This window comes from Larus michahellis, chromosome Z (assembly GCF_964199755.1).
Source record: "Larus michahellis chromosome Z, bLarMic1.1, whole genome shotgun sequence".
Classification (NCBI taxonomy): Eukaryota; Metazoa; Chordata; class Aves; order Charadriiformes; family Laridae; genus Larus; species Larus michahellis.
Window position 1 is genome coordinate 26,419,283 of NC_133930.1, and position 25,693 is coordinate 26,444,975.

At 43.3% G+C, this 25,693-nt stretch overlaps 1 protein-coding gene across 2 annotated transcripts in view; it reads right to left on the bottom strand.

The window, feature by feature from the left end:
• PDE8B (phosphodiesterase 8B) overlaps nucleotides 1-19,804 on the bottom strand; it is an 80,783-nt gene extending 60,979 nt beyond the window's left edge. The window contains exon 1 of one of the 2 annotated variants that reach the window (XM_074569259.1): nucleotides 19,378-19,804. In XM_074569259.1, the coding sequence (XP_074425360.1) occupies nucleotides 19,378-19,692 (315 nt within the window). In that variant the 5' untranslated portion in view covers nucleotides 19,693-19,804. The remainder of the gene's footprint in view (nucleotides 1-19,377) is intronic. The other variant, XM_074569258.1, reaches the window with a different exon arrangement.
• Nucleotides 19,805-25,693: the final 5,889 nt, after the last annotated feature.

Below are 25,693 nucleotides of genomic sequence, written 5' to 3' on the forward strand. Positions count from 1 at the left end.
ATTGACAAAATTTTAACCAACACAGCTTTTATAAGGCACGGTGTCTTCATTTTAGTGGATTAGACTCAGTATCACATACAGCTCCACTGAAGGACTGCTTATGCATAAATTACTTACAGTTTAAGACTACAGTCCATGAGATTACAATAGAAAAATATATTGCTGGAGTTGTCTGTTATATATCTCTCATGTATCTATTTTATAACTGCCTTTTGATGGGCTCTGCAGGAAAATACTTTGTATTTACTATACTTATTCACAAATACATATCAAAATATAGAAAACAGTAACTTCTATAAATTTCTTGCTGAGTCACATTCAGTTTTCAAGGAAGTTGAGGAATTTTTGATTGACATAAACTGGGGGAAATGAGCTTCCAAGAGAGCACGGAAAGTGATCTGGGCAATCATAGTCCCATCATATTGGCACTCATGCTAAAAATCTGTGCCAGAGTTATACGGAAGAACAGACATTGAGTTACATTGAACAGAAGGTGCAATTCAGTATCATTTTACCAAACTTACTGGGTCACTCTAATATGAGAGTTGATAAAGACATACAAAATAATAGCAGTTATTTTCTAGAGAAAGGAAACTCAATAGACCTGTCCTGTTCAAGCCTGCTAAAAGGCGTTTGTTGGGATGCCACAGGCAAAGCTATCAAAAAAGCTGCAGAAAATGGGGTGAATAAAGGAACTGCAAGGTAGGTAGGGCAGCAGATAATCTTTAGGGGAGGGTTTGTAGAAATGGGCTGAAATTCAAACAACATGAAGTGCCACGCTGTGTACTTATGTATATTGCTATGTTAGAAACTTCTTACCTGAATACAACAGAAAAAGCAGAGATGACAGCTTAGGACTCCTGTCAGTAAAGTCAGAGAGAGGGGACCAGAAGTAACTTTTTCAAGGCTTTGATGAAATTAAAGGGGTTGTAGAAGGTGGCCCCTACAATTGCAGGGGCCAGATCTCTGACCCAAGAGTCCTTTCCGGCAATTGCATTTTACTTCACATAGCAAGTTGCCGTTAAAATTTAAATGCTTCCCCAAAAGTAAATGAGACATTGGGCTGGTGGGCCTTCTAAAAAAGTACATCTGTAATGAAATGTATGTAATTGTTACGGTTGTTGAACATAAAGGCCCATTTCTGGGCCCACATAAAACAGTGGGCCCAGCTCACTGATCCCATCTGCAGAAACCTCGTGATGATGCGATAACGAAGTGCAAATACCCATATCCTCTGCACTAAGTAGAACAAGAGCATCACTGATTATTTCAGTTATAGCACTGCAAATACATTAGTACTCCTTACAGAATCTAGGCCCCAAGTCTTCAGATCCACATAACATTTTTGGAACAAGAGATTTTCATATATGCAGCTCTTTTTGTGGAAATATCCCTTTTCCTTTTTAGACCTTTGTAGCGATATGGAGCTACACAACTGTTCTATATTTAGCTGCCAGACACAGGTTATAACCACCCTAAGGCTCTTACAGACTTCTTCGGAGTGCAGTGACCCTGCGGAAAGGTAAAGTCAAACTGGTGCTCTGGTTTTTCCAGTCAAGCTGGATGATTCTACTCGTGCGCTTAAATGTTTTGCTAAGTCAGGCTTCAATGGAGGCCAGGATTGCAAACACATAACAGGTGCACTGGGTCAGATCAAGCCACCAAACTCACATCATGTCTCTGAGAATGGTCAACACTGTATTACAGGTACAAGACCAGGGCAAGCACGTGTGATGCCTCCTGCATCCATTCCCCACTGCAGGCCTTAGAGATTTCCAAAATACACAGGAGTAATTTTTGAGTTATTAATATTCCAAAGATCTCCCTTTCCCTTATTTTTTTGTTAACACGCTCTGTGGAACACTACCTCCTTTTTATATATATAGCTGTAGAGCAAGGCACAGTCTGACACATTCTGTAATTTGCAGTCATTATGTTTTTCACAGAAATTGCCATGTATCTGGTACAGATTACTCAGAAAACTTTCATTAAAAATATAGCAAAGCCATTTTTAAGTCCTCAAGGTAGATAAAATCATATTTTCAAAGTTAGTGTGAATCAGCATACCCCTAAATCCACAGCAGGTCTGAGACACCAGCTCTCATTGCCTGTAAGGCAATTTAACAGCCAGCACAGTGAACTTACCTTACAGAGAGATCTGAAATAGGCGTTTGCATTGTGCACTCTAAAGAAAAGTGTCCTTGGTACACCATTTATGTGCATCTTGTCCAGTGATGTTTCTTCCCTACAGAAGCTGAGAAAGTTACTTCTCAGATCCAAATTAGGATACTCTGATTTTGGGGAGAGTTTAGTCCCCCAAAGACTAAGAGTCCCCCAAAAAGTTAGCAATAAGATGAGAAAGAAAGTGAGAAGTCATTTTGCTGGTGACGAGAACTGTAGGGATTTTACAGAAGCATGCATTGTTGATGCATTTCAGTATCGATTTTAAAAAAAAACACAGAATCACACAGAATCACAGGATGGTTCAGGTTGGAAGGGACCTTAAAGATCATCTGGTTCCAAATCCCCTGCCCTGGGCAGGGACACCTCCCACGAGACCAGGCTGTGCAAAGCCCCATCCAGCCTGGCCTTGAACACCTCCAGGGATGGGGCACCCACATCTTCTCTGGGCAACCTGTTCCAGTCCCTCACCACCCTCACAGTAAAGAATTTCTTCCTGATATCCAATCTAAATCTACCCTCTCTCAGTTTGAGGCCATTACCCCGTGTCCTCTCATAACACTCCCCGATAAAGAGTGCCTCCCCATCCTTCCTGTAGGCCCCCTTTAGGTACTGGAAGGCCGCTATCAGGTCTTCTCGGAGCCTTCTCTTCTCCAGGCTGAACAGCCCCAACTCTCTCAGCCCGTCCTCACAGGAGAGGTGCTCCAGCCCTCTGATCATTTTGGTGGCCTTCTTCTGGACCTGTTCCAACAGGTCCATGTCCTTCTTGTGTTGAGGACTCCAGAGCTGGACACAGTACTCCAGGTGGGGTCTCACCAGAGCAGAGTAGAGGGGCAGAATGTGCAATGAACACATACAAAATGCTGAAAAAGTGCCATTCCCCCATAAAAGTCTGAATGTTGGGTTATGCTTAATATTTCATGTTTAAAAAGTTTCTTGTGTTTTAATTGCTCTTGCAGCTTCCAGTAGAGAGGTACACATATTTGCAGATACAGTTCTTCTCATAAAAGTTCTAATGAAATACATTTGCATTAACTGGAATTTTTATATTTCACATACGAAAACAGCCCAAAGAAATACCCTTTGTCATTAAAAATAAAAATTAAAAAAGTAATTACCTAATTTGGTATTTTAATTTCAATTATGATGTACGCAGAAATAGTTTTAAATTATTCTGTCACTCTTACCACATTTAAAATATGATTGCCTCAAAACACTTACCACAAGCCAGCTAAGGAGCATACATTTGGAAGTTTTCAGAGGATAACTAAAAACAACTGTATGCACAGTTCCCGTTTTTCTCCAGAGTGGGATACTCATCTATGGATTGGGGACTATTCTTCCAGCCAAGGAGGAATCAGCTAGGAGCTTGCTCCCACTTGGCGACACTGAGACCGCCTCTCTGGTGGCACAGGAATCCTCATGGCAAAGCAGGAACTCTCCCTGCAGCCAGCAACCTTGCGGGAGGCAGAAGCCACAGCATTAAAAACATCAGGCCATCTCAGAACTTGGGACAGAGAAGTCTCAAGCTGACTTTGCCTATATTAGACTAGAAAAAACATTTACCCTATTTCTACATGTAATAAAACTTAAGATTTTGTAGTTACCAATTATGTTCTCAGATTAAGAAAGTGAAAATATGAGGTTAGAATAGAAACCTTACTTATATTCTCAGCAGATAAGAGCTATTCCTCAGTTTCTGATGAATGCCAGTAACTTTAATTGAGTTTTTTCTTTGTTGCATAAGGTACTTGCTATAAAGTGCAATGAAATTTTACGTAGGTTCAAGTAACTAGATTATACTATGAACAGAGTAATTTTACTGGTACCCACCACAAATTATTTTATTATCCTTGGAAGACTACTGAAGATGCTGCGACTGTGTACAGAAATAGAATAAATACCTTCTACTTGTCAAGGATTTGTAAGTGAGCTCTAGTGAAAAGACTAATTCTGAGAAAAAGAAACAGCTGCAAGAGTGTCCATCTATCTTATTTAAGATGGCTTGGTTTAGTGATTGTCTCTGCTGCTGTTGAAAGCTAGACTGCAGACATTTCCATCTGAGATTATTACTTATCACTGAAATGTGTACAGCATGAAGCAGTACAGAAGTATCCGTGAATTTTTATGTACAGCAGAATACACATGATTGACCGTCATTCACTTTACCTTTCTGTTGCTGCCAGTAGTATCAGGTAAGCATTTCATTCATACGCTTCCTCTCATGACTAGGTTCTCCAGGAAAAGCAACATAACGACAATGGATAAAGTAACAGCCTACTAGTCCAATTTAAAACCACGCTTGGTTTCTTTTGACTGATTCGGTCTCAGATGCAAACCAAGTCACAAACCATATCTATTTAAAGATAGCTTGCTAAATTCTTCACCTTAGTGCTTGCCCTTCAAAGGGGATGGTTTTCCATTTCTGTATATACTCACTGAACACATCTGCAAGCATTAAACACAGACAGCAAAGCCAAATATTTAACAACACAAATGATATCATGGCTGATGGTAAGGTAAGTAAATAATCACTCCTTTTATTTTTCACCCTGACAGTGCAACCTCTACCAAAGATGCAAAATACATCACTACAAAAAGTAAAAAAAAAAATCAAGTCAGTTGCCAAACGAGGAGGAAGAGCAGCAGTAAGAACTGCAATCCCATTTGTGGAGCCAGTGGGCCTTTGGAGATCTGGTACAGCTGTCCAACGCCACCCACTTGTCCTTTACAATAGTGGCACAACTGAAGTGTTTAGACACCCAGTCAGGGCTCTTAGTACAAGGCTGTTGTGTCTCAGCAAGAACTATGAGATGTTGATCCTACGCTGCCAACCTCAAAAGCATACATCCTTGGGCTGTAGTTAGGTGTAGTCAGTGCAGACAGCTGCTGAAGCATATATCCAGCCTCCCAGGGTGTATTTTACAGCTGATGTTGCTGTAATCATTAGCCCTCAAGCTTTAGTAATTTAAAGTTGGTTTAAAACTACTGCGGGTATCGCTATGGTAATGTGTTGTTGGACCTCCCAGCTGCAGCATGAAGTGAAGTTAACAAAGTTAGCATTGCCAGACAGTTAGAAATTTTCCAGCTGGATCCTCCCAGCACCAGAAAAATTTAATTTATTAGAAGTAAAGCCCTTTGAAGAAGCAGTAAATCAGGTGGACATTTTTATCAAAATATAAACAGTATCTGAGATTGACTACAGTAAGTTCTGATTGTCTTGAAACATTTTTTCCAGGATTTTATCTTTGAAATATTTCTCTTGTTGAAGTGACATTTCCAAATAAGCGGGAAATCCAATTCCCGCTAATTTCCCATCAGCATACAAGTCAGTTGCCAAGCAAATTTCTGAGCAGACAAGCAGCAAAAGTTTGGAAGGAGTTTAGAGAGGATGCACAGAAGACTATCCTTCCTGTTTTACACTTAATCCTGTGACAGGCAGCAATTGAAGTACAGCTTAAATTCACACATCTGTGCCATGATATTTTCCTGTCCGTGGCATACATACTGGTAGCAGAATAGATGATATGCCTACTTTGTCAGACACTCATCAGTTTGGGTATACTTGGAACAGACAGATAGAACCGCTCTCCTCCAGAGTGAGAAAGAATGCAACTGATCATCAAAGAATGAATGAGGAGACTTGGCAACTGGTAGACACAGGATGTGAACTGTGACTAAAAAGAACCAAGAATTCCACACATTTAAATGTATCCTGCTTTGATCCCATTCTCAGCCATGGCAAGGCCTCTGCAACTGGTCAAATGAGGGGAGAAAAAGAACCCCAATCAAAACTGGAGGGGACATACCAGAAGATGGCTCACCCAGCCTGCAGACAAGCACACACCACGTATGCAAACAAACATACAATGGATCGCTCATCATCCAAACAAGGCAGGCTGTCCTCTTCAGTGATCCGATGCTGAAAGAACAAGTGAAAAATAAAAATCTTGTGAGAAAGAGAGTGGCAGATCAACGAAAGGCAATGGTGGCAAGAAGCACCACCACCATCTCCAAGTGATGCAAATCTGGTATGTTGCACCTATGCCACGGCACTGCCTCCTTCAGTCATCAAGAAAAGTTGAACACTTATCAGGAAGAGTTAGGAATGAGGTATTTGGAGAAGCAGCACTGCCCAGCCCAACTACTAGCTACAGCTGGTATAGCGCTACGGGCTGTGTGGGAGACACGCTGCCAGCTGTTTTGGTCCCTGACAGTCCATTGACCAGAAAAGGAGAAAACATGGCTGAATCATTTCGTTCTATTGAATTAAAAATAAAATAGAGGGAAACTTTCAGAAAATTTGAATAGCCTTTTCCCCATTGCTATCTTCCTGTCTGAAAAAGGCCAAATCTTCATCTCACCGATGGCAGTGGAGTCTTTCCAGGAGCAAGATTTGCATCCTAACATATGGAGTGGTGACTTCTGAATTTGTCCATTTTTACCAGACTACATGTATGAATTGCACATTTCTGCACTGGGGCGGGAAGTGCAAAAAGGTACGAAGTTTTTACTGCCTTATCATTGAACGCTGTTCTGTATTTTAAGCTCTTTAATCAGATTTTGGGATAAAATGCTGCTCTTCCTTCAATGATAAGAAGTGATACACAAAAAATCCAGAATACTTTTTGGTAAGCACCTTAAAAAATAATCACATTTACCTTCTTCTGGTGCTCAGTTAGATAGCTAGCTCTGTCAAGTGTTCTTACAATGTGTGTCTACAATGACAGTTAACATGATCTCTCTCCTAAAAGTTTCTGAAGTGCACAAAAGTTTATTGCTGCTCTTTACCACTCAGATATTCCTAAATCTGCCTGATGACAGTATCTTGTAGGAGTAGCTCTCCAGCCCAAACTCAAAGATGATCATGTAGACAGCACCAGTGACACAAACTGAAACACCCTGCAACTGTGAGCAAGTTGCCACCATTTTCCTTCATTTTGTTCCAGTGGATCCTGTGCGGCTACACTACATGAGTTACCAAATAAAACAAGGGTACGTTGAAGCAATTCTTCACTCAGTTGCTGTTTAACAGACTATATGCCAAAAACCGTATGTGTATCATAAAATATCAATTTGTAAACATACACGTATTTCATGCTTGGATAGGTAAACTGTATTACATATTGACATCAGAGAGTAAGCATGAACATGGTAATTAAGGGTCATCCTCTCACAGGGAACCATCTGCATTGACCATACAGGAAACCAGTGTTCTCTGATAAGACTTTACATGCAAGCTACCGAAGTACAGAGCCCTTTTCAATTTTAAGCTATCTGCAGCCTATTCGCAATCAAATGAAAAATAACAATGAATTGAACATGAAAGGATGGCCTTAAAGGAGTTACTTTCAGCACAGCAAAATTTTCAAATCTAAGGCGAGGCCACAGACATCTTATAGCTCTAAGGGGAAAAAAAAAAATCCTTGATCTAAAAAAAGCCTCTTGTATAAATCTGGTGGAACCCATGAAAACGATTCCCTTCTTTGAAGACGATTCATTACTGAACTCTTTGAACTGTATGGATGGTCCCTAAGCCACTAAAATGCCAGAGGGCCAAAAAAGATCTGTATGTGCGTCGGCTGTTCTAGTTAATGCGTATCTGCAAACAGACAACAAAGGAACCTTCTGAGTTGATAGGGCAGGAAAGAAACAAACACATGTAAGCCCAAATTCTGAAACTGTTGAGTTTCTCACCACCTGCCAGTTTTGATTCCTGAACTCTCCAAGCATGTGTTGGGACAAAATGGTAGATATTAGGACAAAACCCAGGAACACACGGAAATACAAGACTTTGTTCCACATACATTTGAGAGGGCTCAAACCCCCAAGAGCAGCGCACAGATCTAGTTCACTGCAGGATCTTACTGGAGGTCATACAATATCCTCACACTTTCTGGTCAAGTATAAAACTGATCAGTCACACTAGTTTTTATGTTATTGATAATCTGTCAAAGCCCTTTTCAGGACAAGACCCTCCCATCAAGCTATGAATTTTTTTCCTTTTAAGAGTATAGAGCTTGCACTGGCAAACAGACTGGTTAGTAGTCTTCAATTTGCCTAGACAGATATTAGATTCTTCTCTCTTGCTCTCAAATATTAAATTACATAGATTTAGAAGGAGCCCTCTGTTATTGTGATGGGGTGGGAAATAAAACCACAGGAAAGCACAGACTACTAGGTGACTTTAGGCAGCAAGGGACACATTACTACAAGTTTGTAACACAGAACACCATCTGTGCGTTCCTTGTTGGAGGGAAAATGATGTATGCTTGAATTGTTTTAGAAGCTCATTAGGACTACCACAAATAAACTCCAGAAACAGCATGTTCAAGACAACTGCTACAATCCATGAAATTTCTTAGCACTGAGTTGCAAGCTACGTTTTTGTTGTGTAGCCATAAGATCTGTACAGAAATCACTAGATTCAGACATCACATCTCCTCAAGACTTCCAAGTGTCATTGGCATCCTGTGCCACCAAGACAAATATTTTTCGCCCCAAAACACCTACTGACCCATATGTCCCTTCAGCCTCACTCTCTTTAGTTTCAGTCTCTGTCCTGGCCTCCTCCAGCCCGTAACAGATGCTCCTACCTCAACCACCTCAACTGAAGCTAGATTGATTACTTTCTTTTCACTTGAACAATGATGTCTCACTCTGCTTAGCTGACCTCAGATCTTCACTTCATCCCTCTCTGCTCTAGCCATCCACTGCACCCTCACAGTAATCTAGGTGACTATTTTTATGTCCTCAGAAACCTCCAGAACAAAGACAGACAAAGATTTCCCAGGTTTCCACCCGCGCACTGCGGCTGCTTTCCAGAGCTCCGTATGGATGGGAGCAGCGTCCACCAGCCCATTGCACCACATCTACAGCCCACCCTACCATGTCCACGAGAATGTAAGACATCAAAACCTCTGAGATGTCTTGCTATTCTGGCCTCTCTCACTTTGCAGTCTAAGGCAAAGGGAAGAAGCCTGAAAACATGCCATAGCAAGGTGTTCGACATGGCAGTTACCTCCTCTACCAGCCACAACACTGCCTGGCATACAAACACAGGCCTATCCATTTAACATGTGCGAATTGCTTTGTTCTGAAAGGGAACATAGCACCTTTTCCTGAAAGCTTGTGTTACAAGTAACAAGCAATAAGACAAGAGGAAACGGCCTCAGGCTGCACCAGTGGAGGTTTAGATTGGACAGTAGGAAAAATTTCTTCACTTAAATGGTTGCCAAGCATTGGAACAGGCTGCCCAGGGAAGTGGTTGAATCATCATCCTTGGAGGTATTTAAAAGACATGTAGATGTGGTACTTACGGACATGGTTTAGTGGTGGACTTGGCAGTGCTAGGCTAACTGTTGGATTTGATGATCTTAAAGGTCTTTTCCAACCTAAATACGTCTCTGATTCTATTTCCCAATATAATTAAACAGCTATTTAGGAATCGGCTTGTCTTGTGACAGGAAGAAGTAGTGATTCATTAGGATAGGACTCTGGAATGAATGGATGGATTTTAGGTAAGCGGTCTCAGAGCCAAGAGGAAGAGAAACCCACAATGGCCAACAGTCCAGGAGGAAGAGGACTCACATGGGAGAATCTCTTTGGACTCTTTCAAAACAGAGATTTGAACTTGGGTGTTTCAACTCCAGAAAACAGCCTAGCTACCATGTTACAACCCACCCTAGGGTCTCTGAGTTTCAAAAGAAATTCGATTCACTTTGGAAATGAACACACACAAAAGTTAAAGCCTCATTTTCACCTTCCTTTTCTAAAAGAGATTTCTTGGGCTTCTGACGAGCACAGTGGCGGGATAAGTTGCATTTCATAAATGGACACAATGATTATTAAGCATAACTGCAGGAGAAGGATGATCATTGGCAACATTCAAGTTTACAGTGCCTTCAGACAGCCTTCCAAATCTGCAACGGGGGAAGAAGAAAGCCTCTTTTGCTGTCCCTGGAGCAAAATGGCTGACCTAAGAGCAAAGGGAAAACGGAGTGCTGGAAGCAGCTCCAAAGCTAACTTCAGAGACCGGGTCCCCAGTTCCACATTTGATTAAGTGGGTTTTTTTATAGCACTAAAACGCACTCTACTGTAAGTATATCACTGTTTTGATTAAAACATGCATAAAAGGAGAAAGGAATCGGACTCCGCCCTTCCAAATATAAACAAATCAATTGTAATTAAATCTAATGGGTTACAGCTCTACATGCAAACTGGCTGTGAGCACAGTTTGTCCTAGCTTATAAATAGCTGTTGAATAGCTTGTTTTCCAATAGAACCATTGCTTCAAATCTCCATTCTGCCCATTTCGGCTCATTGCCTTACCTCGCAGTGGACATTACTGACCCTATTAATGCAGAGTCTTCCAGCTAACTGTTGTTTCTTTGGATTTCTTATTTAAACATAATTTCCTAATATCCGTACACATACACATGCTCACACTTGCCTACATTCTCTGTGGATTTTGTGTGCTGGAGTCCTGGTGGCCCAGATTGTTGTAATTCCTGCTCTATTCTCCCACACTATGAAACCAACTGTCAGTGGTCCAGTTTTCTCATCCTCTTAGAAAGAAAGCTGACTCCTCAGATTCAGTATGAATCCAGGGCAGGAGATCAATGAATTGTAAATCTAGATCCAAATTAGTTCTGTATTTTCAAAGTGAGTAACTCACATTATTAAAAGCTTAATAATGAGGCTGATTCTAAAGTAGCACCATTTAGCTGAGGGGCTTCTCAGCATAAATCTAAGCTCTAGCATTTCTATATTCAAGATATGAAACATTTGGTACTGGATGGCCAAATCAGTGGGCAGAGATATACAGAGAAATTTTTTTAACAATTCTCCAGAATAACTGTCTATTCACAGAGTCAGAGGTAATCCAAAGGAACAGAATGTCTCCAATACATTTTGTTCTTTTATAGCTGACAATACAGGTGAGAAAGAAGTTTATAAATAATTGGATGCTGAAGGCCGGGGCAGTGGTTGGCAGAAATGGTTGACCTGCAAAGAGAAAATAAAGCTCATAAGCAAATGGACTAATGATCCTCTCAAGTGCAGAAAGTTACCTGCACTAGACACTACCTCTCACCATGCCATCTTACTCAGAATTAATAATGTATCCCCAGGCAGCACTTCTTCCTCCGCAAAAGGAAAGGTGACTCAAGCTTCACAAGCCAAAAGCACCAGTGTTTTGGGGGAGTCGTGGGAGCTCCCATAGAATGAGCTTGCCTTACTTCATGGCCTGTGACAACTGCCCCAAAGAAGATGTCCCCTGAGAAGGAAGGGGACAGTCAGTTGTTGCTGCCATGCAAGACTGTTGAGTACTGGGCTAGAAATGCATCTACTAAACTGGGCCAGAGGGAGACAGTACTACAGAAGAGATATTCAGGTGGCAGTTGTCACTGTAAGCTAATGCCCTCGACCACAAAATGATGCACTTCAAACACACATGCCGCATTCCTCAATGCTCCGTACATTTATCTTTACATGGGAAAGGTGACTGTTGATTTTCTGAAGCCATAATCCTGCTACCATGGACTTACATTGAAGTCCAGAAAATACTGGGTTTTGTTACCATGACAACACTCCCCCAAAAGAGTTAAACTCTGCTATGCCATAAAACACTTCACATGCTATTTCCTAGCAACCACACAGGTACGTATAGCCTTCACTGAAGGCAATTTTAGAAAAGTTACGTGTACTTTAAAGATAATTCTACACATTTCACATACACCATGCATCTTCCACTTCGGGCTACACTGAAGAATCCTGTAACTGAGACAGACTTGAATCTTTCAAAAAAATAAAAGGAGTGACAGGAAAAAAGGCAGACAGGAAATACAGGCAGAGAATGATCTCTGTAGAAAGTAAAGTACCCTGAGATCTGGAAGCAGTGCAGGTGGCGCAAAAGGAAAATTTAAACCCAAAGCATGGTTTCTTTTCCATCTCTGGTTTACCTTCACATCACTACTTACACTTTCACCAAATCTTACTCTCCTGGACTTGAATTTTCAAGCAACAACACTTTTGAGGGAGTACACAGATAATCCAAAATAAGAAAACAGTAGTCATGCAAATGACATGTCTGCCTTATACTATGAAGATTTTAATTAAAAAACCAAACAATCACAACAAACAACCCCCGAACTGCTTCTTTTTTGCATATGGGACTGAGGCTTATGAAGGCCCTCAGCTCTGGTTACATTAATTTGACAACATTACCCATGGGCATACAGCATTTCAGAAATCACTAAGATCTAGAAACAATACTCCTTTTAATTTCTACAGGCTTCAGACATCTTTACACAAAATTCAGAACTACTTCACAGCACACTGCAAAGTTATTGAAAATATGCACTTGCATTACTCCTTACTTCAGGAATGGCTACACTGTTGGATCCAGCCTGCTACAATTACCTGATCTAGGAAGCCATGGATGTAGAAGTGGTACAACCCCCTGTCTGAAATAACAAACCCCTGGAGAAGTTGAAGGACCCCCAGGGTCAGCTGCTTAAGTGCTCATTATGGCAAATAGGCCAAGCTCATCACCTCAATGTGACAGATGTCCAACGCTCGGAGGGGCACTTAAGCCAGCTGAAAGGAAATGTCTACAAGAGATGTTTGGTGGCTTTGCCTCTGTCTTAGACTACCCACAGAGCAGGTGTGGTGTTTAATTTCACAACCAAAGCCTGCTCAATTACTCTGCTGTCTAAATTGCTACATAAAGTATGATAGATGACAAGATTATTCCTCATCTGAAGGAGAGGAACGGGAAACTGCGTGCCCATTTTCTGTATCACACTCTAGACATCGTTAAGCATTCTCAACTGCAGGAATTCAAACCTATCATCTCCTGCATCTCAACAGCATGCACTATTCCCTAGGGTATATGGCACAACTTCTCAGCTTGCATTACGTCTTTCATCCATGTGGTCAGTTTTATTTGAAATCTCTCTGCTCTGCATTCATCACGATCATGGAGTATTAGAAATTGTCAAAAGATCCACATCAAGCTCCCCATGGTCTCGTTTTGTGCATAGCAAACGGTATAAAGTAGAAAACAGATGCTACTAATGCTCAGTTTACCTAAAACTATTTGGTACTTTGGGCACTGAACACAAATGTTTCAAAATAACTTTTTACTGGAGAACCTAGAGCAGTGCAGGGGTCCTGAGATGCCTGTTGACTCTCAATGCCAAAATAGTTGAGGCTCATTGTTCTCTTACAAGCTTCCCACACTTCTCTTTTCCTACACAAACTAAGGGGGTGGCGTGTAGTATGTGGAAGATGCATTTTATATTTAATGAAATAAACGTCTATCACCCAGAACAGATTTAGAAGTCCAAAATGTTGTGTGACTCAATACCAAGTAAGTTTAATCTACCAGGCTGCTCTGTTTCCTTTGCCAAGCGGTTTGTTGTTTTCTGAAGAAATGCTTTTCTCCATTCTGTAACACTTCTCCTGTCTAGCACTGCTTAAGAGCACAACTACAGGGCTTGTTGAAGTTTACCCGCATCATTTGAAGGAGGAATGGAAAGGTCAGATACAGAGCAGCAAATCTTTGCAAAAGTCCTTTTAGTGTATTCATTTGACAAGTCTAGGCTCAGCCCAAGAAAAGAATTTTTCTACTAGCAATATTCTTTATGATTAATCAGGCCAGCACCTCTCAGAGAACAGCTTGCCTAAGTTAAAATGGCTCTGCACTGTAACAGAGTTCAACGCTTTTTGGCCTGCCCAATCTTTTTTCTGTCAGCTTTGCCACCACAGAGTATGCCACCGCAGACTCTGATGTCTTAGGTGTCCTATTGAGTTGTGAAATGGACCTTCATCACACTAAGTCACAGAGTTGGGAGGTTTGTTTTCCAAGTTTACCCGACATCTGGTATGTTCCATGTTCTACAGAACATACTATCAGCCAGTTAAGCAGTAGTACACTCCAAACAAAACAAGAAGTGCAAGAAGTATGGAGACTTTTCTTACACATGATACTGCTTTAAAGAGAAGAACTGAATTTGAAATCAAGGCAATGCTTAAGGTTGCATTTCTCCAGGACCCATGGACCTGATGCAACACTCTCAGTACTTGGATTTCACAATGCTCCCCATAGCACTTTGCATTTGTCTTTGGCAGCATCTTTTTCCCTATTCCCCCAGATTTAACAAGAAAATTGTAAAAGTTAGGTGCTTGACATATTAGGGGACATACTTCTCCTCAATGCTTCCACCTTGGAACTTAACACAGACCAACACTGGTAAGAGATACTGTCCCATTGTATTTCTTCTTATTTCTGAGCTTTGCTTCTAATAATTATTTTGCTATAGAAAAGCCTGGGAACTGTCAAAAACTGTTCCAGTGTGACTGACTTCCAAGAGAGGTTCATAAACAGGTTTTTCTCTTCCATGAAGAACACAGCTTAAGAACCAAACCACTACACCTGCTGCTCTTGTCATTTCAAGAAGAAAAATATAAAGTAATCAATAGAAGACTGAAGAGGGTTGGTTGGGGTTTTTTTGGGTTTTGTTTGGTTGGTTTTGTTTTGTTTTGTTTTCCCCACTATGCTATATGTTAGTAACAAGAGCCTTAAAACTTGTTTATTCTTATAGTCTTTAAGTTTGGCTAATATTTAAGTATCAAGATGTTCAGGAAAAGTACATCTACGCACACACTTTTACTTAGGATTTGTATTTGGCCACAATTAAGAGATGTATTTGTAAACACAGACAAGGTGAACTTTCATTATCTTTTCAAAACCCCAAGGAAGTGTTCAAGAAGCTGTTTACTTCTTGCTAAACATCTGGTACTGTTGCACTTCAGAACTGGCAATATTTGAGCAATGGGTCAAGCAGCCATTATACACTTGGTATCATCTCATGCTCAATGTTGTGCTTCATTATGTAAGCTTAATGTCTTTTATCTTTATATAAAGATGATGTAGGGTTTGAGATATTAATACTGTTTGCTGTTCTGGTACTGTTTTGTTTTATTAAGGAGGGAACGTGGGCAAGGAATGTCTGGTTTTTACTTCAGTGTTTCTGTCCAGCTACCTTAGCAACATAGCGTATGGCTGGGCACCAGAAACTGTGGGTCGTATTCCAAATCAGGGTGCAGACACATCTTATAATATTTAACAATACTTTAGATCTTTGTCAGGTGACCTGTAGATATTTGTTACCAAGCTTTTGAGATCCACAAAGAAATGCCCACACGATAGAACTGCTGAATGGTTACTCATAACCGGTGTGAGCAGGATGTGACCAACATATCTGAATGCTCTGAACAATTCAGAACTTTTTATTAAGGAAAGGGAAGAAAAAAAAACCAAACAATTGTCTTTGTAAAACTGACTTCACCCCAATGAATACAGATTAGGTGGACTTAAAAAGGTTTAGGTAAGCTATATATCTTAAGCGACATGGGATTGGTTTTGTTTTTTTATTTGAATTGCATCAGGTTGAAATCATTACAGGTTGATTTTTTTTTAACACCACTTCAATATTATCGTATGGATGAGTTTTAAAACATTGTATAAAGATAGGTTCAAATGTAAATAATGCAATACTTGACTGTGTAAACAACTAAAGAACAGTTTAGAACAGAAAATGAAAACAAACAAAGCAGCATGGTTTAAGTGGGTTGAACAGTTACACAACTGGAATTTTATATTGATATATAATAGTGCTAACAGCCATATGACCGTGTATTTTTTTTTGTCCCCTAAGTAGAGTTAGATGAGATTTCAATACAGCTAATATGTGCAACCAAGCCCTACAGCAGTTAAAACCATGTACTATTCCTAGACACTTTGTTCTGTACAAAAATAAAAAAGTATTTTTCTTCATTTTTTATCTTCTATGGAAATAAATATTGTTATCATGTACTATTGGAGAACCGTATTCCCATACTTTTCCATGTCCCATGGCCCAGTAGGTATTACCTGCTGTTTTTCCTTTATGATAGATCTATAGTATTCCAGCCTTGCTTTGGTCAGACAAATACTCAACTATAATATTAACCTGTAGGAAATCATGCCCGGAGTAGCAGCAAGAATGGAGGCTCTAAGTTTAAAAATGATATAAATATTTTACAGATCTTTGTTCTCTTAAGAATGGAAACACTTCTACTATATCATTGAAGCAGTTACATAAAAAAACCCATCGTTTCCGTTAGGTGCTTGGGACTCTAAAATTGTAAAAAGAACTGAAACTATCCAAAATAATATTACAGTGCCAATTACGAAGTTCAAAAACTTCTGAAATAGATTGACTTCTAATAATCAGAAAGTGGACAAATACATTTGTTTATAAGAGCACATGATGCAATAGTAAATAATAAACAATTCATAAGAACAGAAAAGGGCATTATCACTTAAAAAGACCTTTTTTTCAAATCTCAACTTAAAGAATTGTGCAAGAATTTCTAATCTGTTCTCCTCTACATTAAAAAAAAATTGTCTTTTTTTCTTAAGTATTCTGCTCTGAAACTTAAAAAAAAAAAGATCCCCAAACCCAAGAAATACAACAGGTTTTTACTCCAGTCCTGTTCAGACTTTACCCTGTCACTGATTATGCAGGTTCTGCTTCTGAATGAGGAAAACAGTCAATGTAACCACAGACAATTCTGCAAGTTTCTCAGCATTTGAACAAAAAAACTGACTATGGGTTGTGGTGGTGTTTTTTTTTTTCCTTTGTGATCTTTCTCACCTATGTTTTCCTTAGATGACTTCTGGATTTTTTAAATTATAGAAGAACATTACATAATTTTTTAATTTCTTAATTATATTCTAACAAAAGCCCATGGAATTTGCGCTAAGATATCCTGCTGTATTAGTACAACAGAAAAGTAACCTAAATTGCAGCTGGGATCACTGTAGAATCATAGAACAATTGGGATTGGAAGGGACCTTAAAGATCATCTAGTTCCAACCCCACTGCCATGGGCAGGGACACCAAAGCGCCATCCAGCCTGGCCTTGAACACCTCCAGGGATGGGGCATCCACAACTTCCCTGGGAAACCTGTTCCAGTGTCTCACCACCCTCACAGTAAAGAATTTCTTCCTAATATCTGATTTAAACCTATCGTCTTTCAGTTTAAAACTGTTGCTGCTCATCCTATCACTACACTAACTGATAAGAGTTCCTTCCCATCTTTCCTGTAGGCCATCTTTAAGTATTGGAAGGCTGCTTACTATAGGGTATCCCTGGAGCCTTCTCTTCTCCAGGCTGAAGAACCCCAACTCTCTTGGCCTGTCACAGAATCATAGAATCGCTGAGGTTGGAAGGGACCTTTAAGATCATCAAGTCCAACCATTAACCTACCCTGACAAAAACCACTTCTAAACCATGTCCCTAAGTACTACATCTACCCTTTTTTTAAACACCTCCAGGGATGGTGAATCCACCACCTCCATGGGCAGCCTATTCCAATGTTTAATAACCCATTCAGTGAAAAAATGTTTCCTAATATCCAATCTAAACCTCCCCTGACGTAACTTGAACCCATTTCCTCTTGTCCTATCACTTGTCACCAGGGAGAAGAGGTCAGCCCCCATCTCTCTACAACCTCCTTTCAGGTAGTTGTAGAGGGTGATAAGGTCTCCCCTCAGCCTCCTCTTCTCCAGGCTAAACAACCCCAGCTCCCTCAGTCGTTCCTCATAAGGTTTGTCCTCCAGACCCCTCACCAGCTTTGTAGCCCTTCTCTGGACACGCTCCAACACCTCAATGTCCTTCTTGTAGTGAGGGGCCCTGTCCTCATAGGAGAGGTGCTCCAGCCCCGATCATCTTCGCGGCCCTCTGCTCGACCCGTTTCAACAGGTCCATGTCCTTCTTGTGTTGAGGACTCCAGAACTCAATGCAGTACTCCAGGTAGGGTTTCACGAGACTGGAGTAGAGGGGCAGAATCACTTCCTTCAACCTGCTGGCCATGCTTCTTTTGAGGCAGCCCAGGATGTGGTTGGATTTCTGGGCCGTGAGTGCACGTTGACAGCTCATGTTGAGCTTCTCATCAACCAACACCCCCAAGTCCTTCTCCTCAGGGCTGCTCTCAATCCATTCTCTGCCCAGCCTGTGTGCCTGGGATTGCCCTGACCCATGTGCAGGACTTTACACTTGGCCTTGCTGAATTTCATGAGGTTTGCACAAGCCCACCTCTCAAGCATGTCCAGGACACGCTGGATGGCATCCCTTCCCTCCAGTGTGTTGACCACATCACACAGAGCTTGGTGTCATCAGCGAACTTGCTGAGGGTGCACTCAACATGACACCACTCGTTTTGATAATAAGCTTTGGAACAGAGCGAAAATAGGGCAAAATTATTTTCAGAAAACTTTCAGGGAAATTAATGAAAAATCTACTTTGATATAAATGAAAGAAAGAAATAATCCAGAGCAATCACCTCTTTTAACTGCTAAACTTAAGTGCAGATGTTGACGTGCAGGTTGCAGTAGTGCCTGCCTTAGCCACTGAGAGGGGGACCCAAGCCTTCCAGATTTGGTGCGAGATGATCCTACAGACACACTGCCGGTATCCCCTACCCCTACACCAGTATTTGCCTATGTGTGCAAGTCACAGCAGTTTGGTTCTCAGCTGAACATCCACGCCTAGCAGCAACAGTTCGTTTTAACCAGATATAGAGGGAGGAAAAAAGGATGAAGATAAACCTACAGAGGGAAGAAAACAGTATGAAGAAAACCCTACAGCATGGATGAATTTTTTGCTGTTGAGAACCAAGCAGTGAGGGATCTTATTCCATCGTATTAACACCCTTCCCAGACGCCCATTCCCTGCCGTCAGCCACAAAGCTCGAAATAAACCCTTTCCCCCCGCAGCTGCAACTCCAGGAGCGATCGCAGCGCAGGGGCACCCCGGAGCCACACCGGCGCTGCGGCAGCCCGAGGGGCCCGGCGGCCGGCGCTCGCCCCCGGGGCGGGGAGGCGGGGGGGGGGCTCCGGGCCAGGCGTCCCCCGGCGCGGCCCCCCCGCCGCAGTGCCAGCCCGGCCCGGCCGCCGCAGCTGCGGTGAGTCAGTGGGCACCAGGGCAACCGCTCCTCGCAGCTGCATCCCGGCTGCCGAAGCATCATCTCCCTCCCCGGGGGAGGCGGGGGGACGCTCTGGCTCCGTCCTCCCTCCGCCGCGGCCGGGCGGGGGACCCGCGCCAGTGCCACCGGGGACCTCCTGCGGAGCGGCCGCCGTTTACCTTGACGCTGGCGTTGCTGGTCTGGGTCTCCGCCTCGATGCCGCAGCAGCGGGGGGTCCTGGCCCGGGCGGAGGCGCCGGGCTCCCTGCGCTCCTTGCGGCGGGGGCCGGCGGAGGGCGGCGGGGGCGGCTGTCGGCTCTGGTAGGCGAGGACGGAGGGGATGGAGTCGGCCGCGTCTGTTCTGATGAAGAGGCCGTGCAGGGTGGCGGTGCCCTGCGAGATGGTGGTGGTCTGGTGGGGGGAATTGGACTCGTCCGAGTCCCGGCAGTAAATCACGCCGCTCTGCGAGACGTGGATGCTGGGGGCGCAGCCCATCCCTTCCCTTCCCCACCCCGCCCCGCTGCACCGCCGGCGGGCCGGCCCGCTCCGCTCCCACCTGCCGCCCGCCCGGGCTGCGGGGCCGCCGCCCCTGCGCCGCGCACCCCGCGCCGGCACCGGCACCGGCGCCACCCCCCGCCGGTGGCGCTGCCCCGGCCGCGCCCACCCATGCGGCGCCTCCCCGGCACCCGCGCCCGTCCCCCCGCGCCGCCTCCGGGGACTCCAAACCCGCGAAGCCCCTTCCCCGCCTCGGCAGCGTCTTACGAAGCGCCTGTAGCCAGCGGGTCCTTCAACCGGGGAGGGGGAGGAGGAGGAGAAGCATCCTCGGCGGTGCAGCCCCCTCCCGACCCTGGCAGAGGGTCTGCTTTCAAGCCTTCCGTACGTACTACCTGACGCCCCCCCTCCCCCCGAGTTGTTCCAAATACTTTTTTTCCCCCCTTTTTTTTAAAAGTAGTTAAAAATACTTATTTTGACAGTCAAAGTGCGCCTACTTTCTTAGCCACGGGCAAGCAAATCTCAATTGTTTGGGGGGACTGCAGGGAGGTGTTTGGAGCCACAGAACACCCACTGCAATTTCGGATAAAAGGCTAGGATTGTTCCAGATTTTTTAATGCTGTTTTTCAATTAAGCCAATATGGAAAGACAAAAACTACTACTTTAGCCTGTATGTCCGATAGCTGCCAATCCATGTTTCCAGTCCCTGGGGAGGTAATCAAGCAAAATGTTTAATGCTGCAGAGATTTACACACCTTCTTAGCTTTCCACAGTGAACAGTTTCATTGACTGCAGGGAAACTACCTACAAGCTGTAAAGGTAAACATGTGGATTTTAAGTCTTTGCAAGATTTTAGTTTAAATCTCTGTTTTCAATGGCACCTTATAAATCCTTCAATAATTGGTAATGTCATACAAGCAGTATGCTGCCTGCCCAATAAAGCATTTATCTGACACCCAGTTACCAACAAACAGTTGTGTATACACCTTTTCTTCAGTGTTACCTGAAGTTTGATCGCTGTTTCTCCACCTAGTTTTTAGCGAGTGATGTAAAAATACCAGAAACCTGAAGCACAATTGGTGCAAGGATTGTGATGCTGAATGACAAAGTGCTCTGAACATGTTATTTTGGCTCTTCATACTCCTGAAGCGCTTTCATGGATTAGAGACCAGTTTATTCAAAAGTGATGGCTTCACAGGTAAAACACTGCAGTCTAGAGAGACTGTTTCAGCCTTTAGCCTCTGTCTCTGCTGATCCAGTCCATGGGTCACTGTAATTATGGCAAATATGGACATTCACTCATCCATCAAGTACTGGACTGAGATCACCAACCTATTTGACGAACTATGGTTTTCCAGTCACCAGAGAGAGCCTGTGTTGGCCCTAGTAATCAAATTTCTCCAGGTAATTTTTTTCCCCCACTAGTTGCCAATGTTCACAAGCCAAGTGGTGGCTCATATCCTGCATATGCTGCATATTTGCACGCTGCCATGCTGTTCTGCTGATGGCTGTCTTTGAGGACCACCTTGGAGATAGACTCACTGCGAGTGAAATGAAGCAGGCTATGCTTCATCACCCAACGACGGCGCCTTTGTTGCTGCTTAGGCTGCAGTTCTGGTTGAGACCTTCTGGTCTCCCAGAGCATAATGCACTTAGCTGCAGATGAACATGTCCTAAAACTGCATTTAATAACAAAAGAGCAACCAGTTGTATGTATTCCTTGCAATGTTTTCAAGTTCCTTTTCATGTCTGTTAACAGTTGGGAAACTACAGTTGGGAATTTGAGTTACCTGCCTTAGACCACACTCGGGATTTGCATCAGAGCCAGAAGCTCAGGAATACCACTCAGAATGCATGCATTGGTGTAAATGCCGTTGCCTCAAAAGACCTCTAAGAGCAGTTGACTGTCTAGTTTGAGACTTTGTTCATAGGAATTTACCCACTCCAGATATCAACAGCATCTAGAATTTTAATAAAGGAAGTGACTGTAAACCTTGGTGAAAATGTCATGTCACACCCTAACCTGCATTGCCAGCTATTTACAGTCCATTTTTCTGAATCGATATCAGTGATAAGCTATTTCGTCAGTCAGTCAATACCTAGGTCTCCTTAACATCCCAGTACTCAGGTGGGTTTCCGTCTTGTTCCTACTGAATTCTGTGACAACTTTGCTATTGATTTCAGACAGCACTGCCCATTCTCACATGGATTTCCCTTGATTAGGTTTAACATTTAACTTGATGTCAGAGAATAAGTACCTAAATACAGTTTTCACATAGCTCTCCCTGTGATGTTGATTTTGGGGTATTGGGGAAGGAGCAACACTGAAGAGGATGAGCCTGCCTGTGCAAAGTGCCAGAATGCTTGACAGAAGGGAAGGCTGCAGGATGGGGAACTGCATGGACTGCTGAAAAGCAACAGAAAAGGGGGAAGAGTAACTTAATGCTTGGTCTGACAGCAGAAGCACAGAATCACAGGATGGTTGAGGTTGGAAAGGTCATCTGGTCCAATCCCCCTGCTCAAGAAGGGACACCTAGAGCGGGCTGCTCAGGATGGACATATCTGGATGTTTTTTTAATATATCCAAGGATAGAGACTTCATCACCCCTCTGGGCAACCTATTCCAGTGCTCAGTCACCCTCACAGTTGCCTCCTGATGTTCAGAGGGAGCCTCCCATGTTCCAGTTTGTGCCCATTGCCTCTGGACCTGTCACTGGGCACCGCTGGAAAGAGCCTGGCTCCGTCCTCTTTGCACCCTCCCTTTGGGTACTTATATGCATTGATGAGGTCCCACTTGAGCCTTCTCTTCTCCAGGCAAAACAGTCCCACCTCTCTCAGCCTCTCCATATGCTTGGTGCTCAGAAGGAACTTGGAGAAACAGACAAGCAAGTGATGATTAGCATGAGCAGAGGCTGGAGTGGGGCAGAGTGAGTGGGTGCAAAGAAGGATGACTGTCTGCCGCTGAAATAGGAATTGAAGAGACGGAAAGTTCAAGGTTCCTTTTCCTAACATCAGTACTCTTCCTGCATCTTGCCTGTGAGAAGACAACCATGGATTTACTGGACAGGTGGGGAAGAGGGAATATTTAAAACACATGCATGCACAGTTGCACCATCTCTTATGGCATGCTCAAGCCATGCTCCTGCAGTCATCTTGCTACAGTCTGCGGCGACTGATGCCCACTAAAGCAGAAGGCTTTACTGTGAGCAGCATGCACTAATTCAACCAGGGACTTACAGGAGGGACTGTTAATCTACTAAAGCAGACTCTACCCTCAGAAATGCAGATTTAATATGGCCCCAGAATTAAGTCAGTGCATCCGACCACTGGAAGACATTCACATGCACCAGTTTTTCCACTACTAAAGAGCCTTCACTGGCTTTGGTTGCAACTGTATAAATCCTAACAAATTTTATGCTCAGCGGAAACCAATTTCTTACATGACTGATTTCAGCATGATGAATGTAAGCAAATGAGTGATTCTGGAAGCCATCAGTGAAACCCTGAAGCATCTCGTCTTCTTTTTTCCCAGTAGAAGGCAGTGGCTATACATTCTCTGTGGTATTTACACCTTCAAATCCCACCACAATGAGGAAAATATACTCCTCCAAACTTTATATCCCTTCCAAAGCCAGTCATAGGCTTCACTCTGACCTCAATATTAAGACTCTATGCTACGAGTAGGTTGGTAAGTTTATGTTGGCATTATTGGAAGTAACATCTGTAAATCCCAGTTCATTGCAGTAAGAATATACTACTTTAGAGGTCGCATTTTACAGAGACTTAAAAATCTGGTACTTGACAACAAGCTACTGAAGACAGTTACCTCTATTCATGGTTCATTTACTGTAAAACCAGTTTAAGAATGTATAAATAAGCCTGTATGAAAAAAAAAATTTACTAGGCTCTTAGGAGGCTCAACAGTTTCTCAGTCCTTTCATATTGGTCCAACAGATTTCTAAACTACAGTAAAAACTAACATGCTGCATACCCAGACTAGAGCAAAGTAAGTACCTAAAAATTATTCAAATTATCCAGACTACGTGTTGTGTTTTTAACTTAAAATAGATATGAGGAAAATAATAATTATAGCATCTAGAGTAGGACTCTTCTCTATATACCTCAATTTTGTTAAAAAACCCACCACCTCTATAGTAATTTGATAATCTATAATAGATAATCAAATGCTAACCCTATGCTTCTACTCATCAACAATACAAGAAATAACAGCACTTGGAAAACAGGAAGATATTAAATACAAGAGGTGAAGGTTATTTCTTTTGCCTGAGGAATAGCAGAATGTATTTTTCAGTCCACAAATCCAACAACTCCCTCACCAATATAATCAGGAGTAACTTCACTGAAAGCAATGACCTTTCTCCAACTCAAACAAAAAGCAAAATCAAGCCCTACTTTTTATTTTTTTTTCTTCCCTGCTCAAAACTCCTTTCATTTCATAACTTCATAAAAATCGTTCATTGCAGCAAAACTGTTCAAATTTACCACAGGTTTGTCATACTGTGTTTGCATACTAAATTTGTGAGTGCTGTGAATAACAATCTCCCAATAGCAACACCCTACAATAAGATACCCTCAGGTAGGTATTTCTCAGACAGAATGGGTTTGCTGCGATTGCTTACTGGCCACACTGTAAAATCTGACTTTCGCCTTCTTTTACAGTCTGATTTTGACTGGCTTGGACAATGCCAGCTATCCCAGCTTTCCCTAGAAGTTCATAAAATACTTTGCCCTATGGATATTTTGCAAGTGGGAAAACTGAGTCACGGAGATGCCTGTTTCCAAGCTCACTCAAGGGAGCAGAGCTGAAAAGGGAACTCAGTCTGGTTCCCTTTCTGCCAGCAGTCCATGCCACAGTAAACGCCATGAGGCACAAATTGTTCTGAGAGTGCATGGAGGGGCAGGGGCCTTCCTCCACTCTCTGCCTTCTCCACCCCTTTGTGTGTGAGCAAGGAAGAGCTGCGGTTCCTGCCCTCCTCTGCCTGCAGCTGCTTTTCTCTCCCCAGGGGCAGGAGAAGATGCAGTCCTCGGCTTTTGCTCCTCACTGCTGACAGGTTGATGAGCTGCCCCAGGGATGCAGATTTTCTCCTGGGGACAGACACCTGCAGTTGTTTACCATAGGATGGGCCAGCTTGGCACTGTCCTTCATATCAGCATATTATTGAGAGACACAGAAACTCTTTTACTACACTGCTTTGAAGAGGCAGAGTAACATATGGAAATACGTAGTAACTACGGGCACCAGACACCAGCAGTAGCATTATTCCCCATGAGGAGCTCACCTTTTGGCAGGTCGGTGGCCAGATACTCCTAGTTATAAGCAAATTTTCTAGGACAACTGTGATCACATCACATTTAAAAGGCTTAGACTTCTGCTCGCCATCAACCCCTTTGGTTTGCCTTTGAGTGGGACTGAATCGAGTGCTTCACAGCAAATTTAAGAAAAGCCACTGCAGTTCTCCTACCAGCCCTGAAAAGTCGCCCAGCAAGACTTCAGTGGTCATTTCCTCACAAGAAGCTTGTTCTTTGCTCGTCATTACTTTAATAACACAGCTCGTCTCCCTTGATTTATTCTTCTGCGGGAATATTTGAATATTTGCACGGCAAATCCCTCTCGGGCCGTCGCTGCGTTCACAGGAAGGCTGTGGCTCTGCGCACCGGCTGCTGCCGAGCGCGGCTCCCGGCCAGCCCAGCCGTGTCGAGCGGGGTCAGGCAGACACTTCGGCAGCACCAGCGGTCGGACACGTCTCCACCAGCCCCCGGGGTGCCGCCGGAGAGGGGGGATCACCCGGAGAGTGTCACCACCCGAAGGCCGCTGTGCCCCAGCTGTGGACCCCCCGGAGCAGGTAGCGGGAGACTCTCGGCATCGCCCCGCTGCCCTCCCCCGCTCCGCCCTCGACCCGCCCGGCCTCCCCTTACCTTCCTCCCCGGCCCGTTCATCCTCCGAGGAGCCGAGGGGAGCGGGACCGGCGCTCCGGCGCGGCTG